This window comes from Fonsecaea monophora (genome assembly GCF_001642475.1).
Source record: "Fonsecaea monophora strain CBS 269.37 chromosome Unknown Scaff18, whole genome shotgun sequence".
NCBI lineage: Eukaryota > Fungi > Ascomycota > Eurotiomycetes > Chaetothyriales > Herpotrichiellaceae > Fonsecaea > Fonsecaea monophora.
In genome coordinates this window covers 85,404-100,475 of record NW_019173949.1, presented here as the reverse complement: position 1 = coordinate 100,475, position 15,072 = coordinate 85,404, and the positions used below count along the sequence as shown (strand labels likewise).

Genomic DNA, 15,072 nt, shown 5'->3' with positions numbered 1-15,072 from the left:
AGCGACCCTGGGCTTCAAGTTGTTGGACAGCAGGACTTGCCGTCCGAACACGCATTTCCGGATCAATCCAGAGAGACCTCTGACAAATCATCCTGACGCCTGCGCTCCAAACCTCTGAGGGTTCTGGAGCGAACTGGCAGCTTCAGATGCGGAGAACGACTCGGCAACCCTAGTACTCTCGTCGAAGTCGCGCGCCCACTATCCCGTTTGACAAGGGACTCAATCGACGGTGTATGCACTCTCCATCCTGTCCCAACTACCCGCCCTCGTACAGATCCCTCATGTTCACTTTTATTATTCCTTCCTTTTCTCTATCCTTATCCAGATGATCCTGAAGAGGAATCAGGCCTGTGCGCCTTCCGGCCCTCATCCAACAACCTCACTTCCTGCTCGAGCGACCTGATCTCCCGGTTCTTCTCGTCCTTGAGGTACTCGGTCTCCACGGTCAACCAGGCCCAATACGCGATCTGGTACGTCAGGAACGCCAGGGTGATGGCTTTGAAGAACGCGCGGCCGTGCGTGCTGTAGAAGTTGACGGGTCGCTCTGGTGCGGAGCTCGTCGTGCTCGAGGGACGCTGAGGCTGCGCGTGCCGGCGGGCGGCGCTGAAGGTGCGCAGTGAAGCTCTAGGGAGGAGGAGCGGGACTGGCCGCACGAAGGCCAGTGGCCGTCGGAGAGACTTCATGCTGGTTATTTTGGAGCTGGGGCACGGAAAAAAACCGTCACTGTGACAAAAGGTGCCGGGGGGTGGTGTCCATATAGGAAGAATGGGATGCTCTTTGGATATTATTATGCTGCTGGAGCTTGGAGACTTGAGGTTAATGTCCGAGGATGAACCGATTGAGAGTTTGCACCATTTGTAGCGTTTGTTGGAATCACGTGATTCAGTCCCAAGTGAGTGGGCCCATTTGCTCTTGAGACTGTCTCACGAGTTTGTTTGTCTGTCTAAACTACTAATGTCAATACTGATGCTACAGCACATCATATTGTTACTCAGTACCAGAGGTGCTGGATGGACGAGATGAGCCTGCCTGCTCATGGCTCATGTAATGAGAGTCTGTCGGTGTACCGAGTACAGCAAGCTGAAGACAGCCTGGCTAATGGCTTCCATCTGTCTATGGACATGGTAGTTAGCGTATATACATCGTCCAGCTTTGTATCCCGCAGGGGTACTCTTCCCAGGGAACCTGGTCACCCACAAAAGTTTTGGATTGGGTCTTTACAACTCCTTTCCTATGAATGTATACATATGTACAGACAGGCTTCCGTAGCAGGGACAGTACGGGGCATTATTTCCAGAAGCATTGCTATCGGATATTCCTGCTTCTAGTACTCTTTTTTTGACGCGAGGGTGGGGGAAACAGAAGCGAAAAGATTAAAGCGCTACCGCGTGAATGTACTTACAGTCCTCGCAAGCCTTGAAATAGTCAAAGAAAAGCACTGCTCTTCCTACCGTAGTACTATATAGTAATGATAACAAGGCATCTATCACGTGGGTCCGTCTGGTGCTGTTTTGGGCATTTCCGTTTTGGGCGATTTCGGTGATGCGTTTCAATGGAAGGGACAACCCTCATAAGACGTCTGAGACAGGCCTACTTGACCAGCTGGCTACAGATTTGTCACTCACTGGTGATGTCGATTGTCGCTATGCTTTACAAGGCATTGCTGGGAACAAAATTCCTGCTGTTCCTGCCGGCCATCAACCACACCCGGGGGACAACAGATCATCCTAGTGATCTTCTGCAGAGCGGAATAATGAAATATGACTTTTCGGAACGCATGTAGGAAGTGATATCATCATTGGAATGTAGTAGTATCTTTACTGTACTGTATACAACTGTAAGTCTCGCTCGCGATGGCTTTCTCTTTCTCTTTCACCATGTAGTGTTTATCCTTCATACTTGTATTCATTCAGAGAGGCCTCAGCCTCGTGAACGCCTTTCAATCTAAGCCTTTATCGCACGGTCTACTGCCATTGCCACAGCCAACAGCTCTTCTTCACATAGACTCCTGCCGACAAGTTGAAGGGAGATCGGGGCACCCTCGAACAGGGCAGGGTCGTAAAGATCATAGGTCTCCTGGTCCAACTCGTTGACGGGCTGGTAGGTGGTGTCTTTTACATCGCTAAGTTGGACGTGCGACACGGGCAGGATGACCGAGGGGTAGTCGAGGAGGTTCCATTGCGCGAGATAACCCCACCACCTGGGTGACAATTGAGTTAGAATAATACACGTAATTCTAAGTAAGAGGGAAAGGAGATCTCACGGTAAGTAATCGTGGGGAAACGACGCCGAAGCCATTGACGGTGTGAGGAGAGCGTCGATCGGTTTTCCGGTGGATGTCTGGCTCGAAGTCGCTCTCCAGTGATTGAGATACTCTATTTGGTATTGTCGTTGCTCCCTGCATTGAGGTTTAGTTGATTACTGTTTTGATTGACAAGTGTGGAGGAGCATTACGTGGCACATTGCAACAACTCTTCAACCGTCAGCTGGCGGGCTCGTGCCAGAAACTTGGCCACTGAAGGGATGGGCTCTTCTCCCGCCCGAGCTAGTGTGGCTTTGATCTCTTTGCCTCCCGTGGGATAGTATTGCTTGAACTAAACGTGGGATGGAGAGGTCAGCTGTGGCATTGACGTTTTGACAAATGAGATGTATATGCCTTACAGCCAGATCCCAGGCGTCTTTGTGCTTGTATGGTTTGAACTCAATGACTGCGGGAAAATGAGTGTCAGCTTGAGACAAATTGGGAAACGAGAAAAATCCAGTCCCACCTTCATGTCCTGCCTGATTAAGCTTGTCCACGGCCATCTTTAAAGCCCGCTGGACAGGAGGGTGTGGCATGACAACCTCGTCCCAAAACATAACGCCTATCGTTGCCTTCGCTGGGACAGGGACGTCGGTCGCCCATTTCTTTGTCATGACCACGGGGTCATAAAGCCATGGCTCGTGGTTATTCCATACGCGCAACATCATCTCAATGTCTCGAAGACTCCGTCCCACGGGCCCAATGCTTGACAGAATGGCTGTCTGACCGGTGAAGGGGGCGTTCCCAAGATAACTGAATCGTCGGGAGGTTGGTCGGATACCATAGAGGCCATTGAACGAGGCTGGTGCACGAATGGAGCCTCCAATGTCTGTGGCCACGCCAATCGGGGCTCCCAAGCAGCCATTGAGGGCTCCTTCGCCGCCAGAAGAGCCGCCAGACACGAGGTCAGTGTTGAAAGGGTTCAGTGTGCGCCCGTAGAGGTTTGTCGTGGTTTCCAGAGCCTGACGGATACCAGTGAATCGGGTGTTCATTAACAACTTCAAGTTTAAACCTACCATTCCAGTCTGAGGCATGGTCGTCTTACAATAGATGACTGCACCAGCCGCACGCAGGGTTTGGACCACAACAGCATCATGGCCCGAGACCTCGTCGGCCAACGCCACCATGCCCAATGTGTACTTCATGCCCTTGACGTGGGTGAGGTCCTACCAAGAGCATATTAGGTGCCTACCATCAAGTGTTTCTTCATCGCCTTACCTTCAAACTCACAGGCATCCCATGCAACGGACCGACCAATTCCCCTTTGGTGGCTAGGTGTTCATCCAGTTCCTTGGCTCGTTGAATGGCTCCTGAAAAGTCAATGTCCATCAGACAGTTGATTAGTTGCTGGGCGACCGCCGCGCGCTTGCAAAAAGCCACCGTCACCTCGACGGCCGACCACGTCCTCGAGTGGAGTTTCTCCAAAAGCGTCACGGCGTCTTCGACCTCGGTGATGTCGAGTTCGTGGGACGTGAGGACACCACATGTCTTGAATAACGGCATGATGTTGCGTGGCTTCCCGCCGGACAAGAAATCCTGGGGGAGGAGCCATTCAGGCGGGATTTTGGCCTTGAGCGCTGCTTGGTAGGCCTTGCCCGCAAGTCAGCAGGTCTACATTTCATATGCGGGTGTCTGCCCACCGCTGCCGTCTCCTGCCACGTCGCTGTCATGGTGCTAGCAGGTAGGAACAAAATATAGTACTACTAAGTACTAGTATAGCCAGTTCAACAGGCAAGTTAACAGGAACTGAAAGGGAGCAGAATACTACCAAAGTACTTGGATATCCAGAAGCAGTATAATACTATCTCGTATATAAAAGTAAGTGCTAAACTGCGTGACCAGGCTACCAAGTGTAGGACATCTCCTTGTACCTCGTACGTCGTACTTTATCGGGCAATCGCCGGACACTTGAGTAACTTGGAGTACAACATGATTCCCCGAACCTCTCGACCCACCTGCGCCCAACGTAATGTAAGTAGTGTGTCGCTGTGTCATGGCCAGTACATATCTCAAGCACTCACTCGTTTGCTGGGAATAGTCAGTACTGGGTGGATACTCGCGCAAGTCCCAAGACGGCAGTCTACAAACAACATTAGTCAGCAGCACTTTGACAGATAAAAGCAGATCCGTTCTCCTTCTCTTATAAAGCAGCAACACCTAACAGCCAAATGGAGTGGGGTGAAGTGAGGTCACGTGCACTAATTGCGCCGAACCCGCAGTTAGATGCCGTGAGATGGAAACATCAGTCAGCATCTTGCCATTTCATGCATCCGAGGCTTCTAGACTTCATCCTGCTGACTACAAGTCCTACATACATAATGGCGGTGGTTAAGCACACACATGTCTGTGCTCCCCGTGGCACTTCTGTCCGTCTCTTACAACATCCTCTCTCCTGATGGCCGCAGAGAAGAAGCCGCTTCCACGCTTCCACTTTGTCGACGAAAATGACCCCGAGAAGCGCCACAAGTCCAGGGCTCATCTCGCAAGGGAGTTGCACCGGATGAAGCGTCAGCACAGAAAGGTCCATCTCTCAAACCTCGCCGTCTCCCACACAGATCTGCGCTTCGACCAGTTCAAATGGCCGGTCGATGTCGCGCTCAGGGCTGCCTGTCCACCGACCGTCCATCTCCCTCTCCATCTTCTCCAAACGGCCTCGGACAGATGTCTCTTTCATCACTGTAAGTCCTGAGTCCTACTTATACCTCGGGACTCGGTGTTAAATCCGTCCAGATACCACTGTGATGCCGGAGCTGTACCGAGCACGCTGGAAACACATGGGCGACGCAAATGCCGTGAGAGACCTGTTCCAGCTCTACTCCCGTGACGAGGTGTCTTTCCGGGCCATGTTGTTCGATGCCGCAACTCATCGGTCAGCCCTGCAGGGGATACAAGCTCCGTTGGAATACGAGAACCAGCTCCTGCGAAGCGTCAGGTCCAACCTCCACACTCCCACCACGGGTGTCATTCTGGGCACGGCCCTTCTCGGCAGTCTCAAGTGTATGGAAGGGGCTGACGGTGCCTCACACTGGCTGGCGTTCAGGGAGATGATATCGTTACACGGTGGCCTGTCTTCATTTGTGGGCGACTATCTCATGTTCACAAAGCTCGTCTGGACCTTCGTTGCCCTGCCCGGACCTCTGACGGGGTTCGACTTCGCCCCAGATCTAGAGGCCGGACTTAGGGACCTCAATGACCTGCTTCGAAGTCGTCAGAAAGCCCTGGTGGATCTTTTACCCACCTCCGAGGCAGAGATGGATCGCTTGACCGACTTGAGGAGGATCAAGGCGTTTCAAGCCTCGACCATGAAGAGGCTGCTTCAGACACCAACCTCGGAGCATCCAACAGAACGCAATTGCCGTCTAGCAGTCATTTTGTTCCTCACATCGGCACTCATGCAGCACGGAGATTTTGACCCGGCGACTGATTCGTGCATCGACGCCATCAGCCAGCACCTCGAAGAAGCCCGCGACGACGCGTCGATATCGCCTGTCCACCTGATGTGGTTCCTGGTCCGGCTGAGTGTCTCGGCCTCGATTGGCGAGAGGTACGCCCAGGTCTGGATCGGGATCGTACGCATGTTGGCGGCGTTTCACCGACTGGCGCCCCCAGTGCAGGATAATGCCGAGAGACTTCTTTTCACGTCGCTGGAGATGCCCGAGATGGTTGACCGCCATATACACTCCGGATGGGGACTAGATGCGGAATTGAAGATCGATGCAGACCCAATGCGCTGTCGGGTAGTGCACGGTCGCTCCGTCCCCGCAGAGTGCTTTTGCGAGCTCCTCTGGTTCACGGCGCCTCCGGATGGATAGGTAATCATCCGGTGATGTCGCTTGCTCGCTCTAGATTATTCGCATATATACCAAATGAATAGACACATTGTAGCACATTCAGGGCTTTTTTATACATACAGAGACACACACATATAGATATATAGTGTATATATATATGTATGTGTAAATGTCAATGTATATATCTACCCTCTAATTAAAGAAACACAGCATCAATAATTGAATGAAATTCCCTTCTTTCGCTCCAACCAAACACACACGCACGAGCACAAGCGCAAGGACGGTTCGACGACAAAGGACTGAGACTGAAACCAAGTCAAGAAGTCCGTATATGATCCATTTCGTTGTGGCAGTGACTTGTGACGCATGCCCGTGAGTCTCGGACGAAACAGGTGTTGAGTTCCACACGACATAGGATGCACGATACATACAACAGTCCGCGTGTGAACGTACGATCCACCCAGGCCTTACAAGCAAGCCAGCTAGCCAGCCAACAAGCCAGACCCGACGGTCCGTTTACACCGTCAACCCCCACCGAGGAGCGTTGATGATGATGCCCATCAGACAACCCGAGATGATACCGGTGAGGGGCAACTAAGGACACATAAGATTGTTAGTTAGTACATGTCGACTATCCAAGGAGCATTGCGGGTGGAGGGATTTTCCCTTTCTCCCACAAAGAAAAAGAAAGGGGGGACGGAGGGGGGGACGTACGGTAATGACCCAACCGCCGTAGATCCAGAGGACCATGCGCCAGTTGATGGTTCGCCAGGTTCCGGCGCAGAGGCCGACGCCGACGGTGGCGCCGGTGATGCACTGGGTGGTGGAGACGGGGAGTTCTGTGTGTGAGGGGAAAAGAGTTAGCCTTTGAGCCAAGAATGTAGACGAGTGAAAAGGCTAGGAGGAATGGATAGGAGAGAAAGGGTAGTAGGGGCACGTACTCAGTCGGGTGGCCATGATGACGGTGACGGCGGCGCCCAGTTCCATGCAGAACCCGCGCGACGGAGAGTGCAGGGTGATGCGGTTACCCAGGTTTCGCATGATGTTGTACCCATAGGTCCACAGACCGATGACGATAGCCGCACCGCCAAAGACCAGGATCCAGTACGGCACGGGGACCTTGCTGCCCAGCTCGTTGGTCCGCCAGATCTGGTAGATGGTGCTGTAGGGTCCGATGGCGTTGGAGACGTCGTTGGCGCCGTGGGTGAAGGAGGCGGCCGAGGCGGTCAGCACCTGCAGGAACGAATAGAGGTACTCGGCCTTGTTGTCGTAGTGCTCGACGTAGGCGTGGGTGGCCTCGATGTCGCCGCTGAGGATGCTGGCCTTCTTCTGCTGGGCGATGATGTCTTGCTCCACGCCGCGGAAGAAGACGCGCTTGAATTGCCAGAACAGGACGGCGGGAGAAAAGGCAGCTCCTTCGGGTCGGGGGCCGATGATCTGGGGCATGTCTGGGTTCTTTTCGGGGACGTGGCTCTCCTCCGAAGAGGCTTTGCCGTTCTCGCTGACGGGCACACCCTTCTCCGAACCGTGGACCAGTTGTTCTTCGTCTTTGGGATGAGCGTGGGCTTGTGCCTCGCGGTACGCCTTCAACTCGTCCATGGTCTTGTGTCCGCGGTAGTAATCCCTGACAGCCTGGTATCCCTCTGGCGCCGGGGCGGGGTCCGGTCGCCGGAGGAGAAGGGGTCCTAGGAAAACGTGGTACCATTGGAGCTCCCAGTCGTCCTTGAGCAAGACCCGATAGAGCCAGGGGCAGAAAAACACGGCGACCAACAGGGCGACCGCAGCACCAACCCCGAAGATTACACCGATAGTCTCGGGGTTACTGAGATGGATACGCGTGGAACCGCCCTTCCAGACGATAAGCACTAGAAAGGATCAAGGTCAGAACATGCAAGGTTCCGAAGCCGTACCGTCCCCAGGAAGACTCACTGGTGATGAGGCCGGACGTGATACCAAAGTAGATGGGGATTGAAACCAGCGCCTTCATGAGAGGATTCTGGCGGAGCATGACCACATATTTGGTGATGAGGAAAGTGATGGCCGCAAAAGCCCCAGAGCAGAAAGGGGCGATGATCCAGGCCAAAAAGACCGAAACAACTCCCGAGTTGACATCTCCACCCCACCAGGTGATATCGCTCGCGCCAACAGAGGCAATACCCATGCCAATAACACCACCCATGATTGACTATTGTCTCGGTAGATCAAAGCGTTAGCCAGCTCCCCTGAACAGAGCATCGGATGGAAGTGGTACACGGAGTAACGTAGAGCGGAAGCGAACGAAGCTTACATGAGTCGTCGAAACAGGCAAACCAAGCTTAGTCGCAATCGTGAGGTAGACGGATGAGCCGATGACGGCGCACGTCATGCCCAACATGAGCATGGTGGGGGTGCCCTCGAACAAGTCTGGGTCAACAATCTTGGTTCGGATGGTGTCTGCCACGCGGGCTCCGACGGCGACACTGTTATCACGTATAAGTTCCCGATATCCAGCGTGGGGAAGCATTCCAGGATCTTCCGTACCTGCCAGCAAACTCCATGACTGAGGCAATGGCCATAGCTTGGAGGTAAGTCAGGGATCGGGACGACACCGACGTCGCAAACGAGTTGGCGACATCGTTGGCACCAATGTTCCACGCGTCGAGGAAAGCAAAGATGGTGCCAATGGCAAAAATGTAGTCGAACTGGTGGAGAACCATCCTGTTCTAGAACCTGTTTCTCTCCGAGGTCGAATTCGGCGGTGTCGTAGTTTGTGGGAGTCGAAAGAGAGCGAGGAAAGGGCGGAGTGTCAGTCTTTTTATCATTGAACTCACATAGAGATCTGCTCGTCGCAGCAGAAGAAAGCTACCACAAGGTAACAATGACTGACCCTTGAGAGCCCGCATTTTATTCGCCAAGGTCCCTCTGGACCACAGTGCCAAGGGGATAAGGCCACGCTGGGAGTCGTATAGATACCTAACAAGCAAGCGTCGCGGTGCCCGTGGGAAGGAGTAGCCTCTCTGGAATTCTGATGGAGGTGTAAATGCCAAGGAATCCCGCCGCCAAGAAGATGGTGGGGCGGAACAGGGCTCTTGGCAAAGCCTTGGAATGGCCTCGTTGAGAGCCAATTGTAAGCCCCATGTCCAGAACGTGCCCAACGTGCGGATATAAAAATGGGTTAATCTGAGAAAAGTAGACGTCCCCTGATATCAGATGTGCGCAGACAACCCAGCTTGCCGAGCACAAGCCTGGCGAATTTCTCTGCTTCCAAGCCTTCGTTATGCTGGGCGGGAAGTCTCCCCCCTCAATCGGATACAATGATGGTTTTTGGGCCGTAAAATTCGACTCTTGTGTCCGGACAGGATAATCTCGATTCAAATACGAGAGCCAGTCGCCTTTGAATGTCGTCGGCACGTTGAAAGAATCTCGTCATCGAGTAGCGACTAGGATCGGTCTGGAGTCAAGCTATGCTGCCGAGTCCCGGTTATTTCCAAGCACGCTTGACCAACCAAGCCACCTCTTGATGATTTGGACAAGGAGACCACTCTGACTTGCTCAAATCACAGCACTTGAAGCATGGGCAATGATGTGCGAACCCCGTCTGTGGTAGTCTGTAAAATACTCTTCCGCCTCGTGGTATGATGGTGAGTTTGTCAGTCACCTGCTGTTTTCTATGGACTTTCAGTCACGAATGCCACATTTTGACGTTTATGAGCTCGCAGCCGAGGGGCAACATCTGACAACATGATCCAGCAGCAGTGGCAAACACCTTTTTATTGATCTTGTGCTGTGGTGTTATCATGAAGACAGGTCCTCGATATCGAAGGTGACAGAGCAAGGCGCTTCAAGGCATTGACTTCTTCCTGTAACTGTTTGATGTATTGCACGGCGATCTCGACGGTCTCGGCTTTACCACCACGTTGATTGCCCGACGAGTTTGAGGTCGAGGACTTTTGTGGAAGTAGCATGACAAGCTCTTGCATCGCGAGCGCTAGACGATCTCTACGGTTCTTTTCAGCTCTCTTGTGAGAGTTGCGCATGGAGTTTGCTGCTGCCGTGAGATCTGTTCGGTAATGGAGACCAAGTTGAGCCGCCTGCCCTTGCTTGATGCAGTCGTAGTTTGATCTCAGTGTCAGCGGGTGTGACGGTGACTGCCCCAAAGCCCCTACTCAAGCTGGTTAGACATTGTTGTCCGGATCCTTTGGAGAATCGTCAATTTGATACAAACCCAGTGTGGCAACTCCAAGCGTGACCGGCTGGGGGTTCCGTTGCTCGTCAGCAATTGAGATTTTGGGAAGTATATCAGTCGTTGGGAGTCGACGTTTGCAGTTCGATGCCATATCTCTGACGAGGACGGTCCACGTTTTCTCATCTCGCTGTTTCGAATTTCGATCAGGAAAGAAGCTGAGATTCTGCCATGAACATTGACTTGGAGGAAATTCCCTGGGCCACGGCAATCTCAAAACAATCGACGAGCTCTGCGACGGGCGTCAACCAGCCAGGGCCAAGGAAGTCCAGGAGTAACTCCAGGTCGTCGCTAAGACTCCCGACCTCGCATCGCGCATGTTCAGAATCCTTGGAAGTTGTCATGAGCCTAGAACTCTGCGCTTTGTTCTGGAATGCTGAGGTTGCAGCGAATGTGGTCTGCCCTAAACGTCGAGTTGACCCATGTTCCTTCTGGTGTGATCGTGGGCCCAGAATCGTCCCGTCCTCCATGGCAGCCAGGACTCTGCCAATTCCAGCTTGGCAGTATTTCCGTCGTGACAATCTCTTTTTGATTTCCGTTGAAGCTTTCCACTAGAAACAAGACATCTGTGCAATAAATCTTGATGGATCTGGAACGTGAAAATCATTCGCACACTCATTGGTGGAAGAGATCCTGTGGTCAAGAGCCTGGTTGACCCAATCTTCGACGCCGATGTGGCCTTTCTCTATGCAACGCATTTGCAGTACCAACCAGCGAGCCGCCCACAGAAAGACACGTTAAACCATCGCCCATTGTAGCAATAACGCGACCAGCACACCCCCCTAGAAGGAGGTTCGCTTCAGTGAACGGACCAATTTTGTCATCGAAAAGCACCAGGATGGAACAAGCTTTGGTAGGAGGTTGGAGAGGTCGCATTGCCAAAAGGGTCGCCCGCCAGAGTCCGGTCCAGTGGTCGTGGCAATCAGGCCACGAGTCTGATAGATTCCAAGTACATACCTAGACCCGCGGCTCATCTCGGCTTTTTTCACTGGCCCCCACGGCCCGGTCTCTTGTCCAAGGAGTGCTCAGTCAAAAGCTAAAGCGGCCTCTGCTCACCCATAACTGGGTTCCTTGATTTCCTTTCTTACTCCAAGTAATTTGAGTGACTTGTAGATGATACAGGTGGTGAAATGACGTCTTGTTCATACCTGGCTAGGAAGAGACCTCCGTCCTAGGCTCGGTTCGAACCGATCTCAACCAACCCAAGGCTCAGTCGACCATGGCATTACTGTAGGTATATCTGGCAACTTTCCCCAGCACTTTGGGGGCTGGGAGTTTTTAACTTTCATCCATCCTTTTGTCTTGTCTCGCGGGTGAGGAGAATAGCCCTGCCAAGAGCCGTACAGGATTGATTGTCTATCCGTTCTGACAGACGATGGCGACGGATTTGATCTGCCCGGGCACTCGACAGAGATATCGAATGGAGGACTCTCGACGACACGCGGGACTCCCGTATGCTCATTCAACAGCACAGGTAGGTCACGAAACTCTAGAGCTGGGCGAATAGGAACGGCGTAGCGGCGTGGGCGAAGATGAACGTCTCGACGGAGAGACCTCTATCCGTGCTGGTCGGAGGGAGACGAGGACTTGTCAAGCAACGGTTTCCTTGTGACCTCTCTGGCAACAAGCTGCGACGTAGAATGTATATCCGAATTGCTGCATGGCTATACTGAGAAGTAAGGCTGCAGACGGTTGGCTGATCATGACTGATGGTTGCCCGTCGAGCGAGTCATTCATTCATTCATTTGATTGGTGGCCCCAATTTAGCACAAAGTCGGAGCGCCTCAGCCTGATACAGACCACGGCAACCCCATAGAGCATTCATCGCATTGTGAGTAATCGTGGGGTTTCTCTGACTCTCTTGTCGTTGTCATTGATATAGCCGAGCTGTGCGCCATCGCAATTGCGAAGATGATGGAAGTGTCAAAAGGGGCTTCAGCCTCGCGGCGGACGGGATCCGACTTCACCTCTGCATCAAGAGTGTTCGACCAAGACTCGGATCATGCGTCGCAGAGTCCAAACAATTCATTCGAGAACGTTCGCCTCGGTCCCAAATACCAGATTGTCAGGTTCATCGGAAGCGAGAGCCACGGAGATCTGTACCTGCTCGCGGCCCTCGGTTCCAGCGACAAGGAATACGTGGCCAAGGCCATCGACTTCAGGGACTGTACGTCAAAGTTGCGTAGACACCGACAGAAGCATTTCAAGAGGCTGAAAGCGTCGTCGTCCTTTATATGTGCGATTGAAGAGCATGGCGTGATGTGGGTGGTCCGCCACTGTAACGAGCCAGAGGTTGTCGGCAGTGGCATTGCATCCCGGCAACGAGCCATAGAGGCGAAAAGATCAGGACCCGGTGGTGTTATCTCCTTGCAGCTGGACCCGGAAAGTGACACCCTTTCCACAGGAATTGAGACAGCTAGTGTCAGTTCGGCCAGCGGGCTGAGGGGTCAAGGTTGCCTGACCGACACTGATCTCCTGCATGACGGGAACTGCACCAACGGCACCTTTCCAGAGTCGACCGTGACGACAGTCGGGTCAAGCCCATGCTCGATGAAGACGATCACCCGGTGAATGACGAGGCACATAATGACAACCACGTTGGAAGAATGGGAGATGCATCACCGACTCCTTTTGGAGATTTGTTCAAAGGAGCCGAAGCGTCTTCCGATGGCGACATCGGCCAACAAGACAAGGCAGAAAACAGGAAACAAGCAGGAAAGGCTCGGTGGAGGAAGATCCAAAGGTACCGGCGCCGACTCCGTAAACCGCCTGTACCCCCACTCACAGCGAATTTTCTACCACGAAAAGTTCCGGTCCAGCTGCTGTTATTGGAGCCGGCTGTCGAGATTGTGGATGGTGGCAAACAAGGAGATGAACGACCAGCGAACCCCCTTGGCCGTGTCTGTGAGGGATGCAGGTATGGCGGAGCCTGCCTGACCTATTCGTCCTTCTGGACGGACCCGAACGGTAGCGTTTCTCACAGATACCTGTTGCTGAGGGATGGGCGTCATTCCATAGCTGATCTTATTCCTCTATTTGTGGAAATCCAGAAAGTGTACGATTTGCGAACTGCTCAAAGAGGTCACGGGCGAGGATCACTGGGTGGAGAGGATGCCGATGTTCAAGTTCGACTTCAGTCGTGCGGGATTCGAGACGATATGTGTTGTTGATTCTTGGGGTTTCGGGATATTGCCTGGATATTTGAGGCCGCCGGAAAGTTGTTTGTGTTACAAAGGCCTTGCCTCAAACCAAGGCCTGGTCAATCTGGAGTCTATGGAGACGTCCAGTAGTGGCGAGAGACTATGAATATCGCGCCTGAAACGTTTCCCTGAAATATTCACGGTCATCGTTTCCGCAAAAGTTGACATTTTCCGAGATGTGACGACCCATAGTACCTTCAAGGAGTATCATCCCACGCCTTGCCAGACAATCAATGCTATATAGAGAAACAGAGAAAGTAATGCCGAGACGTAAGCAGGGCGTAAATCCAGGCTCCAAATACGAACACAATATTGCCAGAGACATTCGCAGAAAGAAGCAAAGAAGAAATGATGATGTTCGCGAACCACATGCTCTTCAGGGCGGTGCGTGCCCAAACACTCGAATGACTCCAAGATCCGTTTCCAATATTCTACACCCGCCACTTCCTTGCCAGACTTTAGCGACTGCTGTGACACGTCTTACGGTGTCGTATGAGATGGTCCTTCCGTCTGTACCACTTCCCGCACGCACATCTGAATGTGTCTTGGACCCGTGATGGAGCGGCATGAGCTGTCCTCAGATGGCGTTCGAGTGTCCGTGCATCGTTCTTCAGGAAGACCCCACAGCCTTGAAAGTTACGTCTCTGGGTCTTGTGTTTTTCAACATGTTCCCTGCAGTCCATCAGAGACGAAAGCGTCATTGTTGGAGGATTTTCATGCTCACCGGAAACGTCGAGCCTGAAGTGTGCTCGAGCCATAGCATTGATTGCAATGCGGACATCTGAAAATCGAGGGTATACTCAGGGGCACTGGCGGCATGACTGGTAGACTACCCTCAGTTCTTTTGGGCTTGGGTAACGACAGACCGGAGGAGATATCCATTGCTAGCTCGGCGGGCCCGAGACGACGCGTCGATGAAATTTGAGAGTCCCTTCGGCTTTTGCTAGGCTGGACTTGTAAAGCGGAGGGTGAGGCGTCTCTGTTTCCGTTGTGGGACATGGTGGAGGAGGGCGTTGCTGTGGGTTCATTCCAGGAATAGGACGGGGAGTCGTTGCGATCAAGCAGTGCTGCATCAGGATGGTCACAAAGACAGGAAATTCCAGGAGTGCCTTGGCAAGTCATGCAAAAATCGTTGGCCCAGAACTTCCGATCGATGAACTCTTCGAAGACCTTGGAGAATTCATCATTGTCATGGTCTGGGTTGGGACGAGGGGTGTATAGTGTCGAAAGAAAGGTGAAGGTTGCTGGCGAAGGGGCGTCACCGAGGGATTCCACTGCATCGCCCTGAAGAGCATGGCGCTCCTGACGTGGTTCGCGAACATCATCATTTATTCGGTAATCATAGTGACTGATGTGGATGACGGTTGCGCGGAGACTGTACGTCTCCGCGCAACTGTGCGTGTCCGAACAAGCCCGTCACCCTGGTGGATTGGAAGAATTCCTGGTGTACGGGAAGGTCAGGCTATGCGAGAAAGGGGATTAGAATGCCTTTGAATCTGGGTTTGACGACCAAGATTCACAAATTCTTTGTGTCGTCAAGTGTCGACGAATACTCAA

General features: G+C 52.8%; 6 protein-coding genes across 6 annotated transcripts; 2 read left to right on the top strand and 4 right to left on the bottom strand.

The window, feature by feature from the left end:
• Nucleotides 1–317: 317 nt before the first annotated feature.
• AYO21_03575 (hypothetical protein) lies at nt 318–683 on the bottom strand (the record flags this gene model as incomplete). The annotated part of the gene is made up of 1 exon (XM_022653549.1): nt 318–683. One exon carries the CDS (start codon nt 681–683, stop codon nt 318–320), a length of 366 nt encoding a protein of 121 aa, XP_022514073.1.
• Nucleotides 684–1,944: 1,261 nt separating this feature from the next.
• Nucleotides 1,945–3,972, bottom strand: AYO21_03574 (hypothetical protein; the record flags this gene model as incomplete). The annotated part of the gene is made up of 8 exons (XM_022653548.1): nt 1,945–2,200; nt 2,264–2,398; nt 2,455–2,594; nt 2,662–2,708; nt 2,769–3,264; nt 3,319–3,468; nt 3,521–3,892; nt 3,943–3,972. The coding sequence occupies 8 exons, from the start codon at nt 3,970–3,972 to the stop codon at nt 1,945–1,947; spliced, it is 1,626 nt and encodes a 541-aa protein (XP_022514072.1).
• A 725-nt stretch (nt 3,973–4,697) lies between these two features.
• Nucleotides 4,698–6,114, top strand: AYO21_03573 (hypothetical protein; the record flags this gene model as incomplete). Its single annotated transcript, XM_022653547.1, has 2 exons — nt 4,698–4,980; nt 5,033–6,114. 2 exons carry the CDS (start codon nt 4,698–4,700, stop codon nt 6,112–6,114), a joined length of 1,365 nt encoding a protein of 454 aa, XP_022514071.1.
• A 495-nt stretch (nt 6,115–6,609) lies between these two features.
• On the bottom strand, nt 6,610–8,789 carry AYO21_03572 (hypothetical protein; the record flags this gene model as incomplete). The annotated part of the gene is made up of 6 exons (XM_022653546.1): nt 6,610–6,687; nt 6,808–6,932; nt 7,035–7,958; nt 8,023–8,278; nt 8,381–8,552; nt 8,614–8,789. 6 exons carry the CDS (start codon nt 8,787–8,789, stop codon nt 6,610–6,612), a joined length of 1,731 nt encoding a protein of 576 aa, XP_022514070.1.
• Nucleotides 8,790–9,842: 1,053 nt separating this feature from the next.
• On the bottom strand, nt 9,843–10,785 carry AYO21_03571 (hypothetical protein; the record flags this gene model as incomplete). The annotated part of the gene is made up of 3 exons (XM_022653545.1): nt 9,843–10,234; nt 10,294–10,445; nt 10,499–10,785. The coding sequence occupies 3 exons, from the start codon at nt 10,783–10,785 to the stop codon at nt 9,843–9,845; spliced, it is 831 nt and encodes a 276-aa protein (XP_022514069.1).
• Nucleotides 10,786–12,226: 1,441 nt separating this feature from the next.
• AYO21_03570 (hypothetical protein) lies at nt 12,227–12,886 on the top strand (the record flags this gene model as incomplete). The annotated part of the gene is made up of 1 exon (XM_022653544.1): nt 12,227–12,886. One exon carries the CDS (start codon nt 12,227–12,229, stop codon nt 12,884–12,886), a length of 660 nt encoding a protein of 219 aa, XP_022514068.1.
• Nucleotides 12,887–15,072: the final 2,186 nt, after the last annotated feature.